Source organism: Furipterus horrens, unplaced genomic scaffold (assembly GCF_987537825.1).
Source record: "Furipterus horrens unplaced genomic scaffold, mFurHor1.1.pri manual_scaffold_4, whole genome shotgun sequence".
Taxonomy (NCBI): Eukaryota; Metazoa; Chordata; class Mammalia; order Chiroptera; family Furipteridae; genus Furipterus; species Furipterus horrens.
This window is the reverse complement of record NW_028327174.1, coordinates 1,637,060-1,663,058: the sequence shown is the minus strand read 5'-3', so window position 1 is coordinate 1,663,058 and position 25,999 is coordinate 1,637,060. Positions and strand designations below refer to the sequence as shown.

Genomic DNA, 25,999 nt, shown 5'->3' with positions numbered 1-25,999 from the left:
AGGAGGTCGAAGGACCCGGGCCAGGCCGGCCACTCTGCCCCCTCACTGGCTCTGCGGCAGGGGCCGCCGTGCGGCTCCGAGGAGAAGCCGGGAGCTTTCCGCACAGCGTGGGTGTCCCCTGCAGGGCAGCGCCATGGGCGGCCGGGCAGGCCTCCTGACACCCAGGCCACAGGCTGGCAAGAGGGCGGAGGCGGGGGCCACGAGCAGCAGTCTGAGACCGGCCTGCAGGCCCCGGGGACATCGTCCCAGGTTGGTTTGTGAAACACATGGAATTAAAAGATGCTGATTCGGATCTGACATCCTTACTGTTGTGTTTACCCCAAAGCCATGGAGATGCAGGTCCTGCCGACACCCTTGCTCCTCGTCCCTCCAGACTGGGGTCGGCTGGCAGGTCTCGTTTTTTTTGTTTCTGTTTTTTTTAAAGATTTTTTTTATTTATTTCAGAGAGAGGGGAAGGGAGGCAGGAAGAGGGAGAGAAACATCGATGTGTGGTTGCCTCTCATGCGCCCCCAACTGGGGACCTGGCCCACAACCCAGGCCTGTGCCCTGACTGGGAATCGAACCGGTGACCCTCTGGTTCATCAGCTGGCACTCAGTCCGCTGAGCCACCCGAGCCTGGGTGTGCGGGTCTCGTTTGTTGCCTGCAGCGTGTGTCACCGTGTCTGTTAGGAGAACTGAGGAGAAGGGACTGGCCGGCTTCAGTGATTTCCGGTTGGAAGTGTCACCATGACAACGCAGGAGGTGCTGGAAGCAGGCACTTAGTTAATTCCGAGTCTTATTTCTTCCAAGGCAACTTGGAAGTCTTTTCTCTGGAGAGAAGCAGGCTCGTTTGTTTATTCTAAAATGTATGCGGAAATACAAAGGACCTGAGATAGCAAAATTCCCAAAATTAAAAAAACCACTGGGGGACTTCACCCTTGAATTTAGGATGTGCTGTGAAGCCGCGTAGCCCCGGCAGCGCGGTGCTGGCGCGGCACTGATAGGAGAGCCCTGGGGCCGTCGGGAGGCCGCAGGAGGAAGCACTGGCTCTGCCTGCCTGACGGGGCTGCTGCCCAGGACGGGGGGAGCCCCCGCAGCTCAGCGTCCCCAAGACCAGCAGCGCCGTGAGACAGCGGGTCAGTGGTGCAGACAGACGTTTCCCGACGGGACGCCGTCTGGCATAAACCAGTAAAGGCCTGAGGAGCGCGCAGCATCGCCTGTCGTCGGGGACGTGCCAGGGAAGCCGCGGCGAGCCAGCACCCCACGCCCACCAGCGGGGCTCCACGGAGACTCGCGGGCTCGCCACGCTGGACGCCCGTGAGGCCTTGCGCACAGCGGGCGGAGTGTCAGGTGGCGCCGCTGTTTGGAAACCCGCGCGCCCCTCCGACCCAGCAGCCCCAGTCCAGGTGCCTGTGCAGCAGAAACGAACGCACAGCGCGGTGGGGGGACCGGGGCACCATCTTCACGTTGGCACTGCGCCAGGTCAGCGTGAGGAAGGATGGGTGTCCCTGCAGCGGCCACGTGGGGGTCTCAGAGGTGCCGTGATGACCCCAGAGGAGCGCCGCCCGAGCGCAGGTCTGTGAGCTTCTGGAGCTGATGCTGCCATTATGGTGGCAGAGAGCCCAGCCGCACTCCCCGCGTCCTCGGCCGGCCGGGGTCCCAGGAGGACGCCCTCCCCGAGAGGGACGCTGACTCGCCAGGGCACTGCTGTGTCCAGCTCCGCAAACTGAGTGCTTAGATTTCTGCATTTCTGGATGTTTTACTTCAGAAAAGCTAATACAAATGTTTAAAAATCCTGGCTAGAAAGACTCAGAATGCAAAAAGTTCTCAAAAAACCGAAATAGACTCAAAGCATGGACCCAGAGTGAGTGGAACTCTGAAGTCCTGTTTTTCAATTCTGCTGAACTTGTGCCTTGGAGGCCTTACAAGTCCTGGGGGACAGAGGAGCAGGCTCCCCTGGGCTGCCGGGCTCAGGGCAGAGCCCTCTGAATACAGAGCCACCCAAAGGGCTGTGTCCTCAGGGCGAGCTGGCCGGCCACAGCCCCCGTGCACAGGCCCTGGGCGGAGCTGTGTGTGCACTCACTAACCAGGGAGGGTTTGAGGACCCTCTGCTTTCTGGGAGGATGAGAGCCACGTTCCAGGGAGGAGGGGGGATCAGGAAGCCAAGGACTGTCACGCACCCTGGGGGTGGGGGTAGACTCAGGACAGAACGGGCTGTGCTGGGGGGAGCGGAGGAGGCGGCATGGTCTCGGCCCAGGCGCTCCGCTCCCGGCCACGTGCACGCAGACCTGCGCTGTCCCCTGGCCGCAGGTGACCATGGAAGTCCACGTTAGTGCGGGTCACAGGAAGGGGAAGGTTCAGTTCCTTGGTACCACGAGCCGCGTTTCCTGTCTACAGCACACGGTGGGGAGGGGTGGTGTGTGCCGCTTGGCCGTCAGACTGGACATGAGCATCACTATGGAGTCCCTGCTGCTCCGGGGAGACTTGAGGGTGGGTCTGGGACCATGCTGCGCTGAGGGCAGCACAGGACAGAGAAGACCTAAACATCCACCAGAGGTTTGTGGCAAATAAACGGTGTGTTGGAGAAGCAGGGAAAATTAGCGATTGTCTACAGGCACGGGGAACCCTGGGACACACTTCGGGAGCGTCATGTTGAAAGAAGTCCCCAGTTCACGCTTGGCTTAGGCTGCATCTGTCCACCGTCCTGATGCGGGAGGGACAGGTGTGCCCTCAGGGGGTCGAGACCTTGAGGGCAGTTACGTGTGTGAGGCTGGTTGTCTTCTGAGCGGTGACGGCCGCCTGGGACTTTGTGTTCTGCTGGCATCTTTGCTGCCACCTGCACGTGTGACGTTCTCCTAGTGACTGTATCTGGTTAAACAGGATAAACGTAGGAGGATGCCAAAGGGGTCAGGAATTAAGTTTTTCCAAAAAGTAAAATGTGTCACCAAAATTTTTACTTTACCCACAGCTGAGGGGAAAGTTTTCTTCGTGTTCCCTGGATGCGTCATTGTCACCACTGGCCTGAATTTCCCCTCTGGGCACTGAGGGTCAGACATAAAGCGCCGGGCACAGCCGTCCCAGGCGCACCAGGGCAGATGCAGAGCAGGAGTGGTGATGCAGTGTTCCGATTAAGGAAGACCAGAGGAAACTGTTAAATTAATTGCAGCAGTGATTTTACTGTGGCCAAGCAGCGCTAAATACGTGTGCCCTGAGTCACGGAGATAAGGGGACGTGCAGCTCAATCTGATGGGGAGATCACAGCTGTAATGGAGACTTGAGCTCTTTCTTATCAGCGTGTGAGTTCTCAGGCAGAAAACTCACGGCCAAAGACCTGAGCAGTGCAATTTTCACGGGTGAATTAGCATTTGTTCACCGGGAGTTCAGAGACGTGAGGGTGACCAGGCTTTGTTCAGAGGGACCCACAGGGCCCCACGTCCATGCACACGGGTACACGAGTGTGCATGTCCACATGTCCACACCCGTGTGTACCCATGTCCACACGTGTGCACTGATGGATGTGCCGTGCAAACCAAGTGGAGGTTATTTAAACGGTCAAGTTAAAAGTCATGTGCCCCGGCTGGAAGGTCTGAGCTCGCTGGTGTCCAGGCCACGTGCGCCTGACTCGGTAGCACGTGTGTGCTGGGCGGCGTCTCTGGGCCCCGCAGAGCTGACCCCTGGTCCTGCTCACGCACCGGTGCCTGGGACCCTCTGGATCATTTCCTGCAACTGCCCGTGGACCCACAGTCACCTCAGGACAGAAGCTGGCCCCCACGTCCCAGGGGTGGCCGTGCGATGACGCTTGTGCAGGGGCAGCGGCACCTCACGCCGCCAGGACCCGCGGGCAGCTGGGGGCGCGGTGAGCACGGGGGAGAGCGGCCCCAGGAGGAGGGACGCACGGGGTGGGGCCCTCGTGCAGACAGCACGAGCTTTCTCTCCTGTGGGCCCGGGAAGGCTGCCGGCGAAGGGACAGCGTGCTGTCACAGGCCCACGCACGGTACGCGCCTGCCGGGGGTAGTGCGCGGACGCCCACCGGCCCGGGGCTGGCAGGCGGGGCGCGCCGTGTGGGGGCCGAGGAGCACCCTGCTCTCCGCGCGGCGGGTGGGTTCCCGGCTGTACGGTTCCCCGGGAGGGGCGAGGCGCGGACACTCCCCTTTGCCTGGTTGGCTGAGAAACACACACACGCAGCTGTGCACACAGGGACACACGCAGAGACACATGAGCACCCACATACACACACACGCACGCACCCCTTTTCCTGCGCCCACCTGTATTGGCTTATATTACAAACAAAGCAAAAACATTAACCAAGTGATAAACCGAAGCCCGAGGTCAAAGGTCTGGTCTCTGGGGCAGGGGCAGGGGGTCATGATGGGCAGGGACACAGCCCAGGGTTGCCAGGTGCACCTCGCTCTGGCTTTTCCCTTTGGAATCACGTATTGCTTCACGTAACCGCAGAGCCAGGCCGGGCCTGTGGATGAGGAAGCCGTCCTTAAAAGCAAGAGCACGTTGACATTTAAAACTGAGCTGCACAGCACATCGGGCTGGAGCCTGAAGCCCACAGAGGAGCCCAGCCCGCACAGATTCCGAAGCGATGGGCATGTCCAGCCCTCCTGGGATACACAGGAAGCACAGAGAGAGCCACAGAAGTATTTAAAAATGCATGATAATGGTGCTCTGTTGAAACCGTTATTTATGTGCACTTACTGACATACGTACATTAGACGTAAGTGCATGTATGAGGGCAAAGCAAGTACGTAATTATAATACAGGAACTAAGATTGTTACCATAAGAGAACCCTAAAATTAAAGAAGGGAGGTGCTGTCACGGTAAAGACGCACTGAGACGCACCATGAACCTATTGTCTCCCGTGCGTGGCTGCCCCCTGGCGTGCCGGGGCTGGCGGGCGGCTGGCGGCACCCGGGCCCCGCGGCTTCTGCACCCCTCACAGGCCCGCCGGGCCCCGATCAGGGCCGGGTGGGTCTGCAGCACAGGGTTAGGGAGAGTGAGGCGCCTCCCAGGCTCCCGGGGGCGTGTCGGAGCCCAGAGTGAGGGGCTCCCGCCGGCCAGAGGGGGGACATGGAGCCCGGGAGGGTTGACACCAAAGGCGTTCGAGCCCCCGAGCCGTACTGATTCTAAACGAAACCCTCACGGGCTCCTCTTGGGCGGCTGCTAGGGCATCACCTGGAGAGCGAGAGATGCAGCAAGTGATGGGCTTCCCTGGCCTCCGTTCTGAGGGGCCGTTACTCCTCGCAGGAGAGAGGAGCACTGGGTGTGGGGGGGACGAGGCTCGCCCCGGCGGGCGCGATGACGCAGGGATGTGTTCCGGCTGCGCGCATCAGCAGTGGGAAAACTTAGCCGGCGGGGGCTGTCTCACGAGGCGTCTGTCTGGCAGCCCCTGGCTGCCGGTCTGTCAGCATCGCGTGTGCCTCTGTCCGTCCCGGCCATCGCTGTCGCGTCTGCCTGCGACGGAGCCTCGGGTCTGAGTCCGAGCTGGCAGGGAGGGTCATGGGACGGCGTGCTGGAGGCAGCGTGCGGAGCACCCCAGACCGGGGGGCCAGCTTGCCTCAAGGAAACAGAAGGAAGGAGAGGCAGGGACCCCTAGGGACTGTGAGGCCGCAGGCGCGGCTGTCAAAGGCCACATGCGCTTCTCTTTCGGAGCCTGGCTGGAGCGGAGCGCCGGTGAGAAGGGGGATGGATGGACGGGGCGGGCGGAGGATCCGCCCCATCTCAGTTGTTGGGGGCCCGTGACAAAGGCTGGGGTGACAGGAGACGGGCTCACAAACTGCTCAGGTTTCTGTGACATGGGGGCCCCCGGAAGGAAAGAAAGACCCAGTGGAATGGTTACGCCAGAGTGTTTCTGTAGGTTTGATGGAACATGTGGCAGAACAGGATAGGACCAGGACAGGGCCCGTGGGGCGAGGCCTGCGGTTCAGATGCTTCCTGCGCACCGTCTGCGGGGGGCGGGCGGCGGGGGGAGGGGCAGAGGGGCCCCCAGCACCGGTGCTCCTCGGCCCCTCCAGCCTGCAGACGCCTTCTGCAGCGCGCCCGTTGGGGGCTGGGAGGCCCTCTCCCGGGCGTCCGGCACACCCCCGGTCCGTGCCGTGTTGGCAGAGCAGCATCGAAGGACGACTTTGATTTCCTCACAGAGGAGACGGGCGTTTGCAGGCAGGGCCGTAGTGGTGAGGTGACCTTGTGTCTGAGGCCCCCCACCCCGCACTGCGTCTCTTGGCCTGCACTCCAGTGGCCGAGCCCTGCAGTTTGCTCCCAGGGCCTGTGCTCCCAGCTGGGCCAAAGGGGACCCACATCAAGGCCACCGATCGCGGGACTCTTCACGGGTTTTTACCGGGTACAGTGTTTGCGTATAAGGGTCCGAGCTGGTGACAGGGAGCAGGCACTGAAGAGGGGCAGAGGGGTGACCGACTTCCTCCAGTGTCTGGAACGCTGAGGTTCCGCCGCCCCCCATCCACCCGGGAAAGCTTGGCTGCTGACCTCCGAGCCCTGGGATCTGTCACTCCTCCGGGAATGCTGGGTTTGTTGTGAGTTAATCGGGCAGTTGAACCCGTTGTAGGCGTTTAGCGGGACTAGGAACCCAGGCCTGGAAAACACCCTTCGGAGCTGAAGAGGGATCGGGCCGCCGCGGCCGGCGGAGCTCCGCGGCTGTGGTCCTGCAGCCCTGCCGGGCCGACACTGCACGGTTGTGCAGACACCGTCCTGGTGCTTCTGCGCAGGTGCTGTCGGGCGAGGCCGGCGTTTAGGCCGGTGGGCTCGGCGCGAGCGGCTCGGTGAGCGGGAAGGGGCTGTGCCGCCGGCCCGTGCGCTCCGGCCGCAGCCTGCGCGCTTCCTGGACTCCGCCTGCCGGGCTCCCGTCAGCGTCTGGGCCCTCAGCCCCGACAGCCCCGTGATCGGTCAGTAGCTGTGTGACCCGGCCCTGGGGCAGCCTGCGTCCTTCCCTTTTAATGGGGGCGAGTTGCTGTAGGGGCTTCCCTCTTCTTCTCTCAGGTGGCCGGGGGTGAACTGGTTTTGTTACCTGTGCACCATTTCACTTACAGTCGCACGGCCTGCCGGCCACGTTGGGTGGGGGCCTAACTGTACACACGCACACACGCATGCACACACACACTGGTCATGTTGGATGGGGACATAACTACACACATGCACGCATGCGCACACACGCTGGTCATGTTGGATGGGGACATAACTACACATGCACGCATGCGCACACGCACACACATGCATGTACACACGCTGTTCATGTTGGATGGGGCATAACTACACACATGCATGCATGCACACACATGCATGCACACACGCGCTGGTCATGTTGGATGGGGATATAACTACACAGACACACACACACACACACACACACACCCTGTTGCGTCTGTTTCTCCAGACAGTCTTGACTCATCCATTAACAAAAGAATAAACATTTATTAGGAATTTTTAAATATTTTGGTATTTTCTCTCCTGTTTTTTCCTCTACTGCGTACCTTTGAGCTGCCCATTCCAGGCCAGGACTACAGCCAGGCACCGGTGGGGTCCGCCCCCCTTCCCAGGCCAGTGCGCTGGGGCTCCAGCGGCTCTCCGGCTGGACCTGATGGGCTGTGACCACTGTCATTGAGCTGCTGGGACTGTTCTCGATGAGGACAGACACGTGCCAGTGCATGTCTGGCGGGCGGTAACGGAGCCTGGCGTGGAGATGGTGGGTTGGTGGCTCTGAGGCCGCTGGACGGGCCCCAGGCTCGTTCATGCGCCAGGACTGGGCCGCGTGAGGAGACTGACGGCCCCGTTACTCGGGTGCCTGCGCGTGGGCCTGGGTGTGAATTTTAAAGGCCCGTGCTCTGCATTCCTGGCAGGGGACCGTGGCGCACAGCGCCCGGTGATGAATATTTCAGAGGAAATACAGCAAAGATTTTGCTTGTGCAGCTGATGCCGGTGCACGTGAACCCAGGCAAAGAATGGGAAACAATTCTTGTCATTGGAATGGCCTCAAAAACACATCCGCATAAATACGTAGACAGAGGAAAATCTCCTGATGCCAGAAGGTTGTTCGTTTTTATTTCTGCGCCAAAAATTACAAAGAAGCTTAATGAGGCAATTACAGGTGAAAAATGGTTCCTTTTTTTACGTTTTCTCTATTAGAAAAAGTAGAAGGAAACTTTCTTTGCCTGATTTCCCACATTTTAAAAAGTGTAAGTCATACGTAAGTAATTTGCATTTAGTCCATCTGTAGTCGTTCTGAACTTTAGTTTTTTTGTGTTATAAGCAAAAATTGTTCCACTGCAGAGCCTGAAATGCGCCTTTAAGAAAACCCATCACGCCGGAGGCCCTGGGCCGCGCGTGTCCAGGGTCGTGGAGCTCAGAGCTCAGGGCGGGCGCCGCCGGGGCCGCAGGGTCTGCTCGCCGACCAGGGGGCCGGGCCCGCAGGGAGCAGTGGTCCCCCCAATGGGCGGGCCTCTTGCTGAGACTGGGAGAGACCGTTTCAAGCTAATCCCGTCTTTTTATTTTGAAAAACTTAAATTTGCAGAAAGTATAGATAATTAACAAATGCCTGTGTGCTTACCACCCAGCGTTGTCAGCTCTGGACTTTTTTTCATTTTGCCTCAACTCTTCTGCCTATTTCTTATTTAGAAATTAAATTCTACTCATACCATTGGGGCTTCCTCCTTTCTTCTCCAGAGGAAGGCTTTTATCATTTCTAAACCTGCCCCAGTGTTTCTGCCGCGCAGCAGGCGTCTGTAAAAACAGCTACCGTCATAACCAACTGCTGACACTTTTTATGAGTGGCGTCCTACTCAAATATTCTTCTGCAACAGGCTTTTTATATTTTTAATATTTGTTCACATCGATGGGAATGATGTGTTGCCTTTGTTTCATACTTCGTTGTTTTACATCGGATGAATGTGCCTGAGGGTGCCCATGCCCCGCTGAAAGACATTTGAGTTGCTTCCAAGTTTTAAAATGACCACCAGTGCTCAATCTGTAATCTCATACATGTCTCCTCCCCTGGGTGGGGCGCTCCGATTGGGAAAGGCTTCCGGGCCGTGGACGGACTGCCCTCCACCCAGCAGCACACACGGAGTTTCTCCGGCCCGTACCCTCTCCTGGCTCGTCCCCTCTCCCGGCCCGTCCCTTCGTCCTCTCCCGGCCCGTCCCCTCGTCCCCTCTCCTGGCTTGTCCCGTCTTCTGGCTTGTCCCCTCTTCTGCACTCTCCTCCTCTGCGTTCCAGGGTTCTCCTGTCAGAGAGCTACGAGCCCAGTCCCACGCCGGCCCATGTCCCCTTGCACAGCCTGGTCACTAGTCTGTGTGAGCGGCTTTTCCTGTTTGTCCCGACGCCCCCGGCCCAGTGTGTCTTCCCTCCAGACCGAGGGGACCGAGCCCTGTGCCTGCGTCCTGGACACCAGTCGGACTCCGTCCTGCGTGCACTGAGGTGCTCTGCTGCGGTGGGATTGTTCACGCACCTTGATAGTGGTGTCTCCTGACACGTATACTGGACGTTGAAAACATTTGTGTAGTTGCATGTATCGGGTTTTAGAATTCATGCTTCTGAGGGTTTTTTTGTTTTGCACTCAGCACCTGGATGAATGGATTTGGGGGCGTGTAACTTCGTTCTGTCTCTGATCCCACTCTGGGGCCGGGGGCAGGAGAAGCCCCCAGGCCAGTAGGGAAGGGATGTAATCCTTGAAGGTGACAATGTGGCAAAGGCTGCAGAGACCCAGCGGACTCCTGGGAGGACGGGAGGGGGGGACCTTGGGGAGTGGACAGGGTCAGCTGGGAGGTGGGCAGGGCCAGGCTCTAGGGGGCTGCGTGTCCTGTTAAGGAGTTTGGGCGTAGTCCTAAAGACGATGCCACCGTGAGACAGCAGTGTCACAGGGAGTCCACGTAGAGTCAGAACTAGTGTCGTGGGTACGGTGTGGGGACCGGCGTGCCGGGTGTCGTGGGTACGGTGTGGGGACCGGCATGACAGGTGTTGTGGGTACGGCGTGAGCACCGCCTGGCTGGGGGGACCGGCGTGACGGGTGTCGTGGGGACGGCGTGAGCACCGCCTGGCTGGGGGGACCGGCGTGACGGGTGTCGTGGGGACGGCGTGAGCACCGCCTGGCTGGGAGGACCGGCGTGACGGGTGTCGTGGGGACGGCGTGAGCACCGCCTGGCTGGCAGGGCCAGCATCCAGAGTGGGTGGGTGTCACAGAGGCCTCAGCAGCATCTCACTGAGTTTGAATTATTAGTTGATTTAGTTCCAACGCAAACATTTTACTTTTGGGTGCTTATATTTGCTGTTAATGGGTGCTGGCAAAACCGCATTGAGCACATTAAGTCCATACTAAAAGGACAGTGGAAATCCATGTAAGTTTTTAAAGAGTGAGTTGACTTGAAGAACAATAATAGGGCTGAGGCCCCCACTCGGGCAGAGCAGGGGACCTGGCGTCGAAGAGTCCCCTCCTGTCCCACCAGGGTGCTGGTGTGCTTCTAAAAAACGTAACTGCGAAGGAGGAGCCTCGCAGACCAGAACACGTAAGGGGCGTTCCCAGCAGCAGCTGGCGTTTGCCCAGGGCTCTGTCAGTCAGTCCCCCGGGCAGGGCCCAGCTTGAGGAGCCACAGGCAGGGGACAAACCTGGGGACCGTTCAGACCACGCAGGGACCAGTGCTTGCCTTTCCTGGCCTTGGCCGCGGGTGCTGATTAGAACAGGGACACTTGATGAGAAAGGAGAGGACCCGAGGCTGCCAGGACGCTAAGGACACTGCTCCTTGGTGCCGGGGGCGCCACTCACGGGGGCTGGGAGCCGGACACCCGCAGCCTCGGGGGCGCCCGTGCGGGGGACGAGGAGCGGAACGGGAGCAAGCGCCTCGTCTGTCTCCCGTTGGGAAGAGAACCGAAGGGCTTCCAAGCACGGCGAAGCTGCTGGTCACTTCCGTTAGGAAACATCTGAGAGTCGGGGGTCAGCAGGAGAAAGGGCGTGGTCAGGGCCACAGCGGCAACGGCAGAACGCACGAGGCCAACGGGTCAGACATGAGTCACGTCAGCGAGCGTCAGGTGTGCCCGAGGACCAGCGGAGAAGGGCCCGGGACAGTGGTGCCAGGAATCCCAGCTGGGACGTCTGTGCATGCGCTGCAGAGGCTCGAGGGGAGACAGACGGTTCGGAGCAAATCTGGAAAGTCAGGTGACCCGTTCCAGAGGGAAGGAGACGTTTCTAAACGTACGAAAAAGTCTGACGTGTTTTATAACCACAGAGAAGTGGCATCAGGAATGCACACCCCTCAGCACTGAGACCGTCGGCCCAGTGACGGGCGTTCCGGGAGAGGCTCCAGGGTGGGCGCTGGGAGAGAGGTGCGCACACCTTCGAGCCGCGCCCGAGGGACAGCACAGGCGGGGGCGGGGCTGCCGGCCCAGTGAGAGCACAGGGTCCGAGGGACAGAGCGGCCGCGGCCTGGCTGTGAGGGCCAACGTGGCGTGTCATGACCCAGCCGGTGTGTCCGGACTGTTACGCTGACGTAGCCCGCCGCGCTGCCGGGCTCAGGGAGGCCGTCCTACAGCACTCGGCGCAGGGAAAGCCTCCGTGCTCAGAGCTCTAGCCAGTGAGGCCGGAAGGGACCTGTCCGCCTGCCCCCAGGCGTGGGCCACAAGAAAGGTGCAGAGCAGAGCACACGGCGCGTTCGGGGATAAGCGTGCCCAGCGGATCCCTGTTAAACGGATGGTTCCGCTTGGCATGTCAGGGGCAGCACCAGCAGCAGGTGACAGCAGACACAGGGAACGCTCCTCTCCCCAGGTTCCCTCTTTGTCCCCCCCGCCCGACACACTCCAGTCAGCCCTCCTGCCTGCTGTGACCTCCGGGTGGCTGAGTCGAGCGGCCACCACCACCCCCGACCTTACCAGGACCCTCGTGCGGAGTCTCCGTCCCTGCGGGTCCCCCGGCTCCTGGCCCTCACTCTCCGCATGCTCGTGGCCTGGGCTGCCCTCCTGCAGCCTGGACGGCCTGATGCCTCCACGTGGGACCTCGCAGGTGTCTGCGGCCTCGCCTGTCCGGAGGGCCGTCACCGGCTCCCCCCTGCCTGCGGCCCCTGCACGTTCCCAGGGCCCCTTCCCCACTTCAGGGACGCGCTGCGCCCTCCTGGCCGCTCAGCCAGAGCCCTCGGTATTGTTCTCGCTTGGCCATCCTGCACCCGCGTCCCGGCCTCCCCGGCACACGTGCTGGTCAGCACCGGCGTCTGTCCCGCGTGGGCCTCCCCTCGCCAGAAGCTTGCTGCCCTGTCTCCAAGCCCGGCCCACCCAGTCTCACATCTGGCCTCAGCCCGCCATCCATGGCAGCCCACTGGGGTCACATCGCCTTGCTCAGCACTGCCAGTGGCCACGGGAACCGGCCAGCGCGTCCTCAGTCCATGCCAGCTGCCCCCCCGCTCTCTGCAGCCACACGGTCTCGCTGTCCCTGAGGCGTGCCAGGCGTGCCCACGTCTGTCTCCCTGCTGTCCCCTCCTGGGTCTCAGTGTCGCCGTCGTTGGTGACTGTATTTAAGTAGCAAGCCCCCCGGAGCCCTTGGCATTTCTCATCGCTCTTCCTTGCCTGTGTCTCCACCTTACGCGCCGTGCGTCCTAGTCATTACTCGGCAGCCCGCGCACAGTCACCCTCCAGGGCCACGCAGACGTGGCGGAGCCGAAGGTGGTGCCGAGGACCAGCCCTCAGGGTTGCAGTGTGTGCCTGAGCTGCGGCGCGGCCACGGGGGCTCTGAGTGAGGGGGGCCCCGGGTGGTCTGCGGTGGGGGAAGGGTGCGGAGGGACCCGAGGGGGCGCAGTGTCCTCCTGCCCAGCACTGCCCTCGGCTTCAGTCCCTCGGCGGCACCCGGGGAGAGCGAGGCCCTGGTGTGGGACAGGCCCGGCCAGCCCTGCTCCGCGTCCCCTTCCATGGGCGCTGTCCTCCCCGGTGACGGGCCCCGCCCACTGGCCCTGCCTTCTCTACCTGCGGTTGTCACCTGTGCAGCAGGGGAGGACGGGCGCTGGTCCCTCACTTGCCGAAACCGCTCTGCTCCCCATGCCCTGCTCCCGGGCACTGCTGCTTGGCGAGGTGAGGGCGTGGACTCCTGGCCCGGGTACCCCGGGAGCCGGAGGGGACCGCCCGCCCGCCACTCACGCCCCTCCCTGTCTCCTCTCTTGCAGTCGGAGCCCGAGGGCTTCTCTCACTTCCACCTGTACGTCTGCGCTGCCTTTCTCGTCAGATGGAGGAAAGAAATACTGGAAGAGAGAGATTTTCAAGTAAGTAAACGCCTCTCAAAAGACCCCGAGTTTGGTTTTCTGCGCGGAGAGGGTTTGTTGCCTCTCAGCTCCCCGCAGGGCTGTCCGTGAGCGGCTCAGGGCGCGGCAGGCGGGGAGCCCTGCAGGCCGAGGCAGCCCGTCTGGCTGCCTGTTAGTGCGGCTGCTTCCAGGTGCCCAGGGACCTCCCAGGGCTGCCATGTGTGTCCCCCGCAGGGATGGCAGCAGGCTGTGACGCATCAGGGAGCGTGCTGGGCCTGGGCCCGGCCCCTGCGTGGCTCAGCCTCTCTGATCCCTGTTTCCTCCGCACCCCGTCGTCAGGCTCTGTGCCCACCTCGGGGCTCTGTGGGGGCCGAGCCCCAGCCCCACCCTCCCCCCGCTGTGCCTGTGCAGGGTGGCCCGATGCCTGTGGGGATGCCCTCCGTGAGCCGAGGTGCCGGGGGGGCCGTCCTGCCCGGTGCGGTGAGGAGAACGCCGACGTGGGGGCCGGGGGCCGGGCTCACTGCCCTGCCTCTTCGAGCCCCTCATCTTTCAGGAGAGAGACGGGCCAGGGGGCTGGGGCCCAGGTCACCGTGCGTGGTGGTGCCTGGCCCGTGCGTGTCCCGCGGGGGCCGTGGGGGCAGCCGCCTGTCCTCGCATGTTTAGGGGCTCAGCGTGTTTGCTCTGCAGCGGCAGACGGTGCCCTGGTGTGAGAAGACGGGGCTGGGCAGCTAGTGGCGGCGTCTGCTGGCCTCCCCTGGCCCGCTCTCTGGCCGGAGGGCACTGCCCAGCGGCTGCGTGGCGAGAACCGGGGGTCTGCGAGGCCGCTTCTCCCCGAAACTCGATATAAACTGTGTTAGGGGCAGCGAAGCCCGTGCACCGTGGCGTGCTGGAGCGTTGGACTGAGTGGGGCAGGAAGTAAGGAAACAGAAATTCAGTGCAGACCCTTGGGCGTCGTGGTGCGCACCGTTGAAGTGTGTTTGCGATTGTGACATTTCTGGAAAATGCTTCTGCCTCCGCGGAAGGCAGCTGAGTGACGGAGGCCCGGAGCCCGAGTCTCCAACGGGAGGAAGCTCAGGGAAAAGGCCCTAAAAGCCCCTGGTCTTGGCAGAATTGTAATTTGCCCCGTGGGAAATAATGGGGTTCTCTGCGTCATTTCCATGGGAACAGAGTCATTTTCGGAGGAGGGCGTCTTCCAAGAGAAAGGCGGACCCTCTGGTGTTAGCACGGCCCAGCGTGTGGGTGCCAGGGCGGGGGCGGGGGCAGCAGGGAAGCTGGGGTGCTGCCTCTCTCCCGCACCCTGGTTCCTGAGACCGGCTCTGGCGTCCAGCCTGCATTCTGCCTTCTGGTCTCGGGTGGCCCCCTGGTGGGAGGGCCTCGGTCTGCTGCTGTCCCAGGGCCTGGGTACTGGTCCAGCGTGCCGCTCAGAGCGTCCCTGGCCAGGCCCCGTGTGGTGTGTCGCCAGACTGGGTCCCACCCACGAGGGGCTGCGGTGGCTGGGGAGGGACAGAGGGGCAGGTTGCGCTCGGCGTGGGGCCTGGACAGCAGATCTCCACGAGCTGTGGGTGCCTGGGGCCGGGCACAGCAGAGGGATGACCATCACCAATGAGGTGAGGGCGCAGGCAGGGGGTCCCACCCCCGTGACGGAGCGGATCCCGTGAGGCCGGCCCCGCAGTGGGGAACACCCAGAGGTGAGCCGAGAGCGAACAGCAGTCAGGGAGGCCTCCCCCCACTCCTGCAGGGGAGCCCCAGGTGCGGGAGGAAGAAGGCTGGGGGTGACAAAGGCGGAGCAGGAGCCCTGGGGCTGAGGAAGGGGGTGCAGGGAGCAGATTCGGGGCAGAGTGAGTGGGAGACTGGCAGCGGCTTCTGTGGAGCCAGGGGACGTGCCGAGGGCGGGCGGCGAGCACTGGCCTGCGGCACACGGTGGCAGCAGTCCTCTGGTCCGCAGCCGCAGCACAGAGGCTCCCAGCGGCGCCTCGGTGAGACCCGTCGGGGCGGAGACCTCCGGGAGCGTGGGCCCTCGCTCACTCCTCACGCTCCGCGTCGTGACAGGCGAGCCAGAGCCTTGTAAAGCGGACGGAAGGACACTGGGCGAGGCAGCCGCAGGGCACGCCGGCCCACAGAGCGGGCTCCGGGACTGAATGGCAGGGAGCGGGGGTGGCTGCAGCGGCGGGTGGGCCGGGGGCTGGTGGGGCTGGGGCTGTGCATCGTTTGTCCAAGTGTCTGTGGGACGTAACAAAACTACTCACCCGACCTAGGCTGAAAAGTTGTCCGAGTCTGGGCAGCTGGGCTGACCCAGGCCCGTCCGCGTTATTCCAGAAGCCGGAGCGATGCGTTTGCTGAGCGCTGTCCTTTAGGACCAGGTGAGGGTAACACTAAAACCCACCGGGCAGCGCCCTCTTCAGCGGAATGTGGGTGACGACGGCAGTGACCTGCAAATGCAGAATGGCGTCTGAAACGCGACGTGGCCAGGGCTGGGCTCGTCCACAAGCTCACAGCCAGAGCGCCTTTGCTGTTTACAGACGTTTAAAAAGCAGGCTAACCTTTTAGCTGAAGAAACTGGATGTGGAAAATAACGTCTGCTTACGTAAAGGCAGTAGAGGAATTAATGAGTAAAAACAAACGAGTGGACTAGGCGCAGACTTAGTAAGATTGTGCAGTAAGTACCTGTCAGGGGGCGTCGCACAGTGTCGGGGAGACAGGCCACGTGTCTTAGCCAGAACGAACGAACAGTGGAAACCGCAGGCCTCGCACTTGGAAGGAGAGACGGACAGACGTGGGCAGGAAAGAAAATGCCAGAACTGCCTCAAGGTGAGGTTCAGAAATAACCCGAAGGGACCCCCAGTCTGGGGACAGGTTCCAGCGTTGTCAGAAGCCTCGCTCCTCAGTGGGCTTCCAGGGCCCGAGCACGTCCTGCCGAGATCTGTGGACACGCGTCACCGTGCGGCCCCCCGGCTGCAGCACCGGCCTGTGTTGGGTGCTGGGTGCTGGGTGGGCTGGGGCACCTCCTGTGGACGCGGTGCCGCCGGTCTGTGTCCCGCTCCCCACGTGGAGACGCGTGTGCCGGGGGCCCGTGGGGCCGGGTGGGCCAGCGCAGCCCCTGAGCCCTGCACAGCGCCCGGCCTGGGAAGGCGCGGAGTGGACGTGTGTTGAGTGGAGGAATTGTCTGTTTATTAACATGAACGCCAGCACCTATAAAAATGAAGTTAGGACCCAATCACACTCACAGCACAAACACAATCATCCCTGATGACGTGCCAGCCAACGTAAACCGTTACCGTGTTGCACGGGGGTGTTCCAGAGAGGCGGTTTAGACCCAGGAGTTCTGAACGGGCTACGGCTAGTGAGTCATTGTGTGGGGGTCCCCCTGTGCGGGGCTCATTAGAGGGGCTTACGGCTGCGACAGCGGGTCGGTGGGGGAAGGTGCCCGGGCTCCCGGAGTGTACTCTCTCCAGCAGGGGAGCAGCCCCATGCTCCTGCCCAGGGGAGCCCCACGGGTTTTATTGGGGGGGCAGGTCATGGAGGCGCCCTCTGCCCCCCAGAGGGAAAGCTGGGTCCTGGAACCTCGTGGACCCCTCAAGCGGCAGGGGCAGGCCCGTCTCAAGGTACTGGGCGGAAGGGAGCCAGTGCTGCGTGTCCGGAGTTTACTGGGAAGAAAAATGGCTCCGCCCTTAATAAAACAGACACCGAGGAATGCTCCCCTCAGCACACTGCAAACATCTCAGACCAGCAGCCTCCGGTCCCTAGGGAGACGCCTGGGACCGTCCCATTTCGCTCCCTGCTGTGCTTCCGCTTCTGCACGTGACGGACAGACGTTCGGCAAAGGCTCCCTCCTCCTCCCCCATCCAGTACGTGCCCGCGTGCACGCCCCCCTCCTGAGTGCCAGAAATAGATTTTCTAAATGCGGGGACCCTTCAGGGAGCACGCTAGCACTGGAACGAACTAGTGTTTGCCCTGAAGGCATCTGCTGGTTCTTGCTGGGGGGCCGACCCCCGGGTGTGAACAGCCGGGCGCAGGGCGGGGAGGGGCAGGTGAGTCAGAAACCCCCTGCCTGCACACCAGGACCCCCAGCCCAGGTGGGAGAAGCAGAGCAGAGGGTGGGGGTCCTGCCGTCTGAGACCTCGGTCTGAACCAAATGGGAATGAGTCTCCCCCGACGGTTCCCGGCCACAAGCGCACTTCCTGCTTGTTTCATCCCGCCAGAGGATTTAGGTGACCGGACTCCCCACTAAACGTTAATGTGAGACAGCCAGAGGCCCAGGTGCCTGACGCAAGAAAACGCCTGCACTCCGGGTGACACGCTGTGAACAGACCCCGGGAGCTGCCGGGGCTGCGTCTGAGGCCCCACTCCTGGAGCAGGCAGGCGGAAGCAGAAGGAAGACCGCACGGATGAAGGCCTCGCCCGTCCCCGGCAGAGGGCCACGTCCCATGGGAGCGGGTGGGGAGCGCGGGGCATCACGGCCTGGTGCGTGCGGCGCGTGTCCCGCCGGCAGGGGGAGGGTCAGAGGCCGGAGCAGAGGCTGCTTTGCGGGCCGGCAGCTCTTCAGGGCACGCTTCTGGAAGCTGGCGCGACCCCGGCCTCCTCCCTGCAGGTGTGCATCGCCGTGCTGGGGAGCGTGGGCTCGCTTGTGCCGAGAGCCTTCCCTCCGGTGCCCGCACGCCCCTGTGTCCGGTTACCGGGAGACCGGGTGTCAGAGAGCAGCTTCCTGGGTTATAACAGCCAAAGGCCGTGTCCTCAGATGGCGGTCAGTGACGTGAGGGGATGTTCTCGGTGTATTCTGGGTAGGGGGAAAGCATGATCTGAAATCACGTTCATGCACACGAGTGCACACAGACGAGCACGTCCATACACACATCGATAAAATACACACGTTCATACGTACATGGGTATAAAATGCCCACCTAACTTACATGCATGCATACAACATGTACGCATATAAAATGCACACATACCTGCAGAGCACAATCTGTGCACGCACACACACGCACACACGCACAAATGTGCATACGATGCGCAGGGGCACACACCGGCTGCGAAGCTGCCCAGGGTGCTGTGGAGACCGCCCCTCCCTCGGCTGCTGCCTGCACAGAGGTCTCCTGACCTGCTCGGTCCCCCCAAGGGCCGCTTTTAGCGTCTGTGCTCCCTCCGTGTCATCAGTTTTCCCGTCTGTGACGAGGGCCGGATGAGGTCACCTCTGAGTAGCACCGTGGGCTCCATATGCGCACTGGGCCGGATCCATGCCGTGACCCCCGAGCCTTCCCCCCCGCTGGCTGCCCCACCCCGGGCTCAGCCCTCCTGAAAGCCCCCACGGCCCTGCCCAGCACCCAGAGGCCGCTGGCCATGCCTCCCGCTGGCCTCAGGCTCCTGTGGGGACGAGTCTTGGGCATCTGCAACCTACAGACGGGGGCGGGGGTGGTGGTTCAGCGGCCACACCTGAGCCTGGCAGCGAGGCTGCCCAGTACGCACTCCCGGGGAGGCCCCGTCTGCAGGGCCAGCACCTTGCGGGGTGCGCTGCAGCTTCAGGATTTCCTCGGGGGACAGGGAGGCATCTTTGCTTTCCTTTGGCCTCCCCAGCCTGTCCCTGATGCGTGGGCCACGGCTGTCCGTCCTGCCCCATGCCTGGTGCGGGTTGGAGGTGAGGGGACATGTGCGGCCGACAGGAGCATCTTGGACACACTGGGGTGACTGTCGCCCCGGCACCTGCAGGTGCAGCCTCCTTCTGACAAGCCTGGTGCTGTCCTGCACTCTTGGTCACAGGAGTGACCCAGCGGGGCCCCTTGTCTGTGTCGGTCCGGACCCCTGAGTGCAGAGAGGCTTTGGTGGGTTAACGGCTCTGTCCGGGCTTGTATTTCATCCTGTGTTCGTCTGAAGCAGCAAATGTCACGAAATGCCAGAGTAAAGATCAATCGTCTCTTTATCGTTTCAAGACGTTTTGAAGACAAAATTGGGTCAGTTGGAAACTTATCTTCGAGTGAATTATTGTGTTACCGTGGGCTGCTGCAATGTGTGGGTGTGGGGTGTGATACGGGGTCTGTGTGGCCGTGCGGCTGTCAGGCTGCTTGAACCGGAACTCTGGGGGCCCGGCCCCGACACCCCTTGAAGTCTGCTGAAGCTGTGAAACCAGTAGGAATCTAGGGAAGTGCTGGGCCTCCCGGCAGCCAGAGGGTGCGCAGTGGGGAGCGGGGGACAGAGAAGGCAGAGCCTGCCCCGCGGGACCCTGCTCACTTCTCCCTCCTTGAGACCTGGGGCTCCGGGCAGGGCCTCCTGTGGAGAGGGCCGTGGCTGAGAGCCTTGTCCTGTGTCCTCCTGGGAGCTGGTGGCACTCCCAGGGCCAAAGGTTCAGGGCCGTGCCGGGCAGTCCAGTCCGTGGGGAGGGAGGAGGCCCAGCCGGGGACGGGGGCTTGCCCCCTGGGTCCCCACACGCAAGTGCCGCAGCACCTCTCCATGCCCCCGGTGGGAGAGCCGGAGGGTCCCGGTCCCTTCTGATGAGAGTAGGCGCAAACCCGAGAAGTGACTGAGGGGCTGGTGGGGGGGGGCCCTCACTGGCTCTGTCCCTGGGCAGAGGGGTGTACGTGACCCTAGACACTGGCGGATCTGACTACTTGAGAGTGCCATCAGCGCTGAACCCATGTTGTCCCGAGAGGACAGAGCGTGCCTGACTTCAGGACAGAGGAGGGGCCTTTCCAGGTCGGCGCCACCCCTTCCCGCAGCCCCCTTAGGGTCCGCACGCTTCCTCCTGCGGCCGGCGCACGCCCTCTGGGTGCTGCTGCGTGGCGGGGCTGTTCCGCCGCTCTGTAGCCCGGTGGGAGGGGCCCTCCTCACCCGTCTGTCTGTCTGTCCGACCACGTGCCGTGGGCTCTGAGTGCCTGTGCTCCAGCATGGCGCTGGCCCGACTCTGAGCCCGCGCAGCCTGGTGATGGCGGGGGAAGAGCCTGCAGGCGGCGTCCGTCGTGGGAAGTCCGGAGCACGGGCCCAGAGGAGGTGCCGTCGGGGCTGCCCTGTGCCCAGGCCGGGAGCAGGTCCGCTTCCCGGGAGCCGGTGTGAGGCTGTGCGGCCCGAGGCGGCTGCCCTCGGACCCAGGGGGTGTGGGGGCCGTGGGGCGACTGTGAGTGAGGATCTCAGCAGTGAGGGGAGGTGGTGGCATCTCTGTCACCCACAGGGTTGCTGGAAGGGGTGAGCGAGGTCACAGACAGAGCAGGGGCTCCAGCTGCTGTTCCTCATACCTGCATGCGCACACACATTCATATATGCATGTACACACGCATGTACACATGGACACACATGCACACATGGATAGACACACATGGATACAGACGCATGCAAACACCCATGCATGCACGCACCCTCAGAACCCCCACAACACAGGCAGGGGAAGAGCACATTCAGTTCTTTTCTGGTCTCTGAAAAGCGAACCTTTCCTGTTTGCAAAGCGCAACCTCGCGGACATAGAGAGGACGCGGCCCCTCGGCCGTGTGCAGTTTGCGTTTCCTTCCCCACGATGACCCTTGTGTTTCGTTATTGCCCCCAAGGCCGCCGTCGAGGGCTCTGGGCTTTCACGGGGGTGAGCTGCTCTCGGGATCTGTAGGGAGGGGCACTGTCACTCTTTGGAGAGGGGGCCTCTGCCTCACGGGTGTCCAGTGACACTGCGTGTGGCAGCGGCTGGGCACCTTGATGGCGCTGCGGGAGGGGCTGCAGCTGCGGAGGGAGCGACCAGCGTGTCCTCGTTGCTGGCGAGGCTTCCGGGTGTCCGATCCCCTGAGCAGTGCCTGACATGTGTTTGCTTGGACTCCGGGGGCTCCCATGCCTCCCCTTGCCCATCTGCCCACCTGTCTGCCCACCTGCCCGCCTGCCTGTCCATCTGCCCTCCTGCCTATCTGCCCACCTGCCTGCCCACCTGCCTGTCCATCTGCCCACCTGCCCACCTGTCTGCCCACCTGCCCGCCTGCCTGTCCATCTGCCCACCTGCCCGCCTGCCTGCCCACCTGCCCGCCTGCCCACCTGCCTGCCCGCCTGCCCACCTGTCTGCCCACCTGCCCGCCTGCCCACCTGTCTGCCCACCTGCCCGCCTGCCTGCCCACCTGCCCGCCTGCCTGTCCATCTGCCCACCTGTCTGCCCCACCATCCACATCACCTCCCCCAGTTTCTCCTCTCATCCCAGAGGGGTCCCCCATGAGTGGCGACAGGCTTTGTGATGAGTGCTGGGGAGGGAGGGGAGCTGGCTGTCCTGTGCCTTGATCCACGGATGGGTTCCCTCCCACTCACCCGCCTGACATCGGCCAGGAGACTGCAGGTTCTCCCTCTGAGGATTTTCCTAAACGTGAACCCCTGCCGCACACATCCAGAACTCCTCCTGGACGGTGGCTTCCCCCCCCCGCTTTCTTCCCAGCTGTTCCGTCCTGGTCAGGCGTTCAGATAAAGCAGGAGATTTTGAAAACTCAGGTCCCGGGCCCTCAGCCCTGAGTCCTGGCCCTGGTGACAGGGAGCCTCTGCAGAGAGCTGCCCACGGCCCCTCGGGCCACAGTGTCCTGGCCCCGCTCACCCGAGTGCCCAGGGAGGGACGGACGCACGTGCTGAGCGTGCTGCCATGACCTCCTGTCCTGGGGGGTGACCTCGGCAGACGGAGAGTGCGGGAGGACCCTGTGTCTGGGGCCCAGCTTCGTCTGAGCCACACGTTTCAAGGTCAAGCGGAGCAGGCATCTGTTTCAGCCTGAGGCGAGGCCTTGGCTCACGGGGCCGCACGCTGAGCTCACTGGAGACCTTGGCCACCTGCAGGCCCGTGTGGATGTGAGCTTCGGGCGGACCGGCGGGCCTGGCACATGGTCCGGGCAGCACGTGGCTCTTCGAGGCTCCAGAGGGAGGAGTTAGGAGAAAAGGAACGTCCTGTCCACTGTGTTGCATCCACCGTTGTCGTCATGCCCGCCTGATGATGTCTGAGCACAAGGGGTGGGCTGGAATCCATCCCTTTGCGAGGACTTCTTAGAAATCATAGCCCCTTTAAGCAAAGCAGATTAACTTGCAGCTAAATAATGTCGAAGCAAACTCATGAAAATCCTCCCTCGTTTTCATCAGAAAAGATACGTGTGGTGGCCTGGGTGTGGGGCCGGGACAGGGCTGAGCAGGTGCGAGCGTCCCGCGTGAGGCCCGAGCCTGAGTGCGGACCGATGCTGAGAACCCGCCCTGCCAGCCCCCCCCTCCCGCCCCACCCCCCGGCACTGTGCGCGGACCCCCGGAGCTCAGTGGGCTCCCTCTGGGAAGGAGCGTTGCTGTTACTGCTCAGGTGGCGGTGGCGGATCCGCAGGGCGGCGTCTCATCGCTCCTCTGGCTCCGGTCGGTCTCGGGACTCAGGTGGGAGCAGGGCAGGCGCCTCAGCCATGTTTGCAGGCTGCTCCTGGGCCCTCGCCTGCAGCCCCACTCTCGCTGCTGACAGGAAGCTCCCGCCCGGGCAGCTGGGGCAGGGCCACCGGTGCGTGGTTGGCGTCCACGCGCCGACACTCGTCCGCTCTACGTGCGTCGCGCGGTGGCACTGCAGTGGCACTGCGTTGGTCAGCAGCAGCAGCAGCAGCAGCAGGCCAGCTGCGCAGCCAACGCGCACACGTGGCCTGTCCTGGGCTCCTGACGCCCTTCTCTGGAGGGGCCCGAGGAGCAGGGGTGTTGCCTTCCTCCCCGGCTCCCTTCCCATTTCCTTTCATTAAGGAGGAACTTCTGTCACATGGTGAGTGGGCAGTGGCCATTGGGCCCAGAACCCGCCCTCCTCTCGGGCCCGGACTTGGCCGTGCACAGCGGGGTTCTCTGGGGCTTCCCTGGCCGAGCCCTCAGGGTGGACCTGCCTGCAGGCAGGACGGGGGCAGCTGAAGGCCTCACATGGGCCACCGTCTCTGTCCTTGCTCACGTCTGCTGGTGAATTAGTCCTGCCACTAAGGAAGAACGACCCCCACCCTCCCAATCACTTACAGGAAGGCCCTTATCGTCTCGTTAATGGCGTGTGATATCCAAGGCAGATAAACTTGGAGAGCTCATCTGTTTGGTCCCTGAAGAGGTGTAATTGCATCGTGGGCCTTAGTAAAATGTCTCCCTCTCAGCTGTCACACGAGCTGTTTGTGGACACCTAAGTGGATCCTGTCGGGAAATAAAACGACCTTGGCCCGAGGGGTGGGCCCGGCACGCGGTGGGCCAGGGGTCGGGGAAGGCCCCGTGGCTGGGCTGCTGCGGGTGGGCAGCCCCGAGGGCAGGTCTGACTCAGCGGTGAGACCTGGAGGGTCAGTCAGCCGCCCAGTGGGCTTGCGTCCATTATCTGCACCGTGGGGAAGGCCTGAGCCCTTCTGCTCAAACCTGGGCTGAGACAGGTCAGATGGGAACTGGTGCCCAGGAGAGCCTGTCCCCAGGCCCTGTCCCCTGGCCCTGTCCCCAACCATGTTCCCTTGCTGACGCAGGACCAGCTGGATTGATTGTGCAGCTCCTGGGCCCTCTCTGTGAAAAGGACTCCTTAGGCCCCGCGGCGGTCCCACCCACTCTCCTGTGTCCTCGCTGCTTATTTAACCTTGTCCTGGGTTTCCGATGTGACTGTCACACACCCCAGGCCTCCATCAACACCTGGGTAGATGGGCTGGGGGGCCCCTTTAGGTGCACTGGTGGGCCCGGGGGGAGCGGTGAGAGCCCAGGCCTGGGCAGCGGGGAGTGAAGGAGCAAGTGGCCTTGAGGTTTTCAGTCCCCACTTCCAGGGCAAACAAGGCTCAGTGAAGTGGAAGGACCTTAAGGCATGATGCCAGCAGTGGTCCAGCAGAGCTGGCGCTCCTTCTCAGCCCGACTCTGTGACCACAGTGCCTGTCCCCGTTTTCATGGCCTCACCCTGCATCCCCAGGGCCCTCCCTGCGTCCCCAGGCCCCGCCCTGCGTCCCCAGGGCCCTCCCTGCGTCCCCAGGCCCCGCCCCGCGTCCCCAGGCCCCGCCCCGCGGGGGGTGGTGGCCATGGAGTTCCAGCTCAGGACTCCTGAGTGGCCTGGGCTCCTTGTGCCTGAGACCCCCCTGAGACTCTGGGTGCCACGCTACAGGCTCAGAGACCTGAGGTCTCTCCCACTGAACCGAATCTCCCCAAGGAGGGCTCAGACAGGGCCTGGGGGCGCGGGGCGGGGCCTGGGGACGCGGGGCGGGGCCTGGGGGAGGGGCTGCAGGCGTCCGGGCGCAGCCGGAGTCCTCGCAGTGGGGGCAGCTGGCGTCCAGGCGAGGCGACGACGCGGCGCACCTGCCCCCTCGTGTCAGAGCCGCGGCCGGGGCTGCCCGTGCGGGAACTCAGCACGGAGAACGGGCCCGACCCCGGGCCCTCGCGGGCACAGGACGCGGAGAGAGCCGGTCCTGTGACAGCGTCTCCGGGCTGCTGGCCCTGTCGTCCACTGTCAATCCCCAAAGCCCTTGATCTGCACGCGTGTTCACTTTGTTACCCTAACTAGTTTGAGGATTTTCAGGGCAAACACGAGAGGATTTCTCAGTTCAGTCTTGGGGTGTTTGTCTTCTGCGATAAAGCACACAAAAGAAGTTGCATTGATCTTTTAATTTCTGACGCAAAGAACAAGTGTTTGCTCTCCTCTCATTTAGTGTCTGGTTCCCGGCCCGGCCGGCGGGAGGCCGCACCGCAGCTGGGCGGCCGCTGTCCCGTTGGAGCTGAGGGCCCCACTGCCGCCCGTCTTTCCTGTCCACTGGGCAGCCTTCCCAGTGTCCTGTCTGACTTTGGGGAGCTGGGCTCAGGCGCTGCGCCCCAAGCAGGGACCCTCCCCGCTGAGCACCGCCGGCTCCCAGCAGGCTTTGTGGCTGAGACCATGCTGCTTCCTGTCTGGGCCAGTGTCCCGAGGTGGTCGCTAGTGCAGGGGAAGCAGGTGCTCTGTGCAGTGCCATCATCAGCATCACTGTCACCTAACAGAATTCTGAACCTCTTGTCACCCAGAGGGTGGGCACCCCACCGTCCCGTCGTGTGGTTATGGGGGCACCTCAGGGTCAGCTTGTGAGAGAGGCAGGGCGTGTCCCTGGCCCGGCCACTGCCTGCTGTGTGCTGCTGAGTCCCCACTGGGGGCACGGGATCCCGACGGCTGCCCAGCCTCGCAGGGTCATGGTCAGGCAGCCCGGACCTGAGCGGAGCCTGGTGTTGGCCTGTTTTCCTCGAGAGGCTGTGGGCACTGTGTGCTTGTGGCCCCTCGGACCTCTGCCAGGCACACTGTCCCTTTGGGGGCCCTGCAGTCGCTCATCCTTGGGGCGCCTCCCGGGCACCCACGCTGGTGCCAGCGGACAGCTCTGTGCTGCCTCACAGGGCCAGCCCCTCAGTCGGCGGCCCCCCACCGGGTGGCCCAGCCTGGACTTGGGCCCTGCGGCCTGGCCGAGGCCCTCCTGAGCCCCGCTCCGAGCCTTCGCCAGAAAGGGCCCCGTGCGATTGCTGTGTGCACAGCCCCACTGTGGGTGCCGTCACCACGGGGCTCGCGCGGTGACCAGTTAGACGCCAGGACGCTGAGGCCTCCAAGGCTGCTGCCCAGCTCTGCGCTGCCCACACTACCGCTGGGCTTCCTGGGCAGAGGCCACTGAGGGCGGTGTCTCCCAGGGTGTGGTGGCAGCAGCTTTGGGCACCCCGCAGGGTCACACCCCCGTACCCCCTTCTCAGGTGCGCCTTCTGGCTGGGTGGGCCCCCATCGCGTCCCTCGCGGGGTGTGTTGCCCTGGGGGCCCAGCTCCTTCCCCCTTCTCCAGGGGCCAGCCCCTGCGTCGGCATGGCTCCTGTCCTGCTCTGCAGCCACTGTGGGGGTGGCAGCCTCCCGGCCAGA

General features: G+C 63.0%; 1 protein-coding gene across 1 annotated transcript in view; it reads left to right on the top strand.

Moving 5' to 3' along the window:
- TBC1D22A (TBC1 domain family member 22A) overlaps positions 1–25,999 on the top strand; it is a 136,531-nt gene that overhangs the window by 104,325 nt on the left and 6,207 nt on the right. The window contains exon 12 of the mRNA XM_090272247.1: positions 13,130–13,225. Coding sequence (XP_090128373.1) covers positions 13,130–13,225 — 96 coding nt within the window. The remainder of the gene's footprint in view (positions 1–13,129; positions 13,226–25,999) is intronic.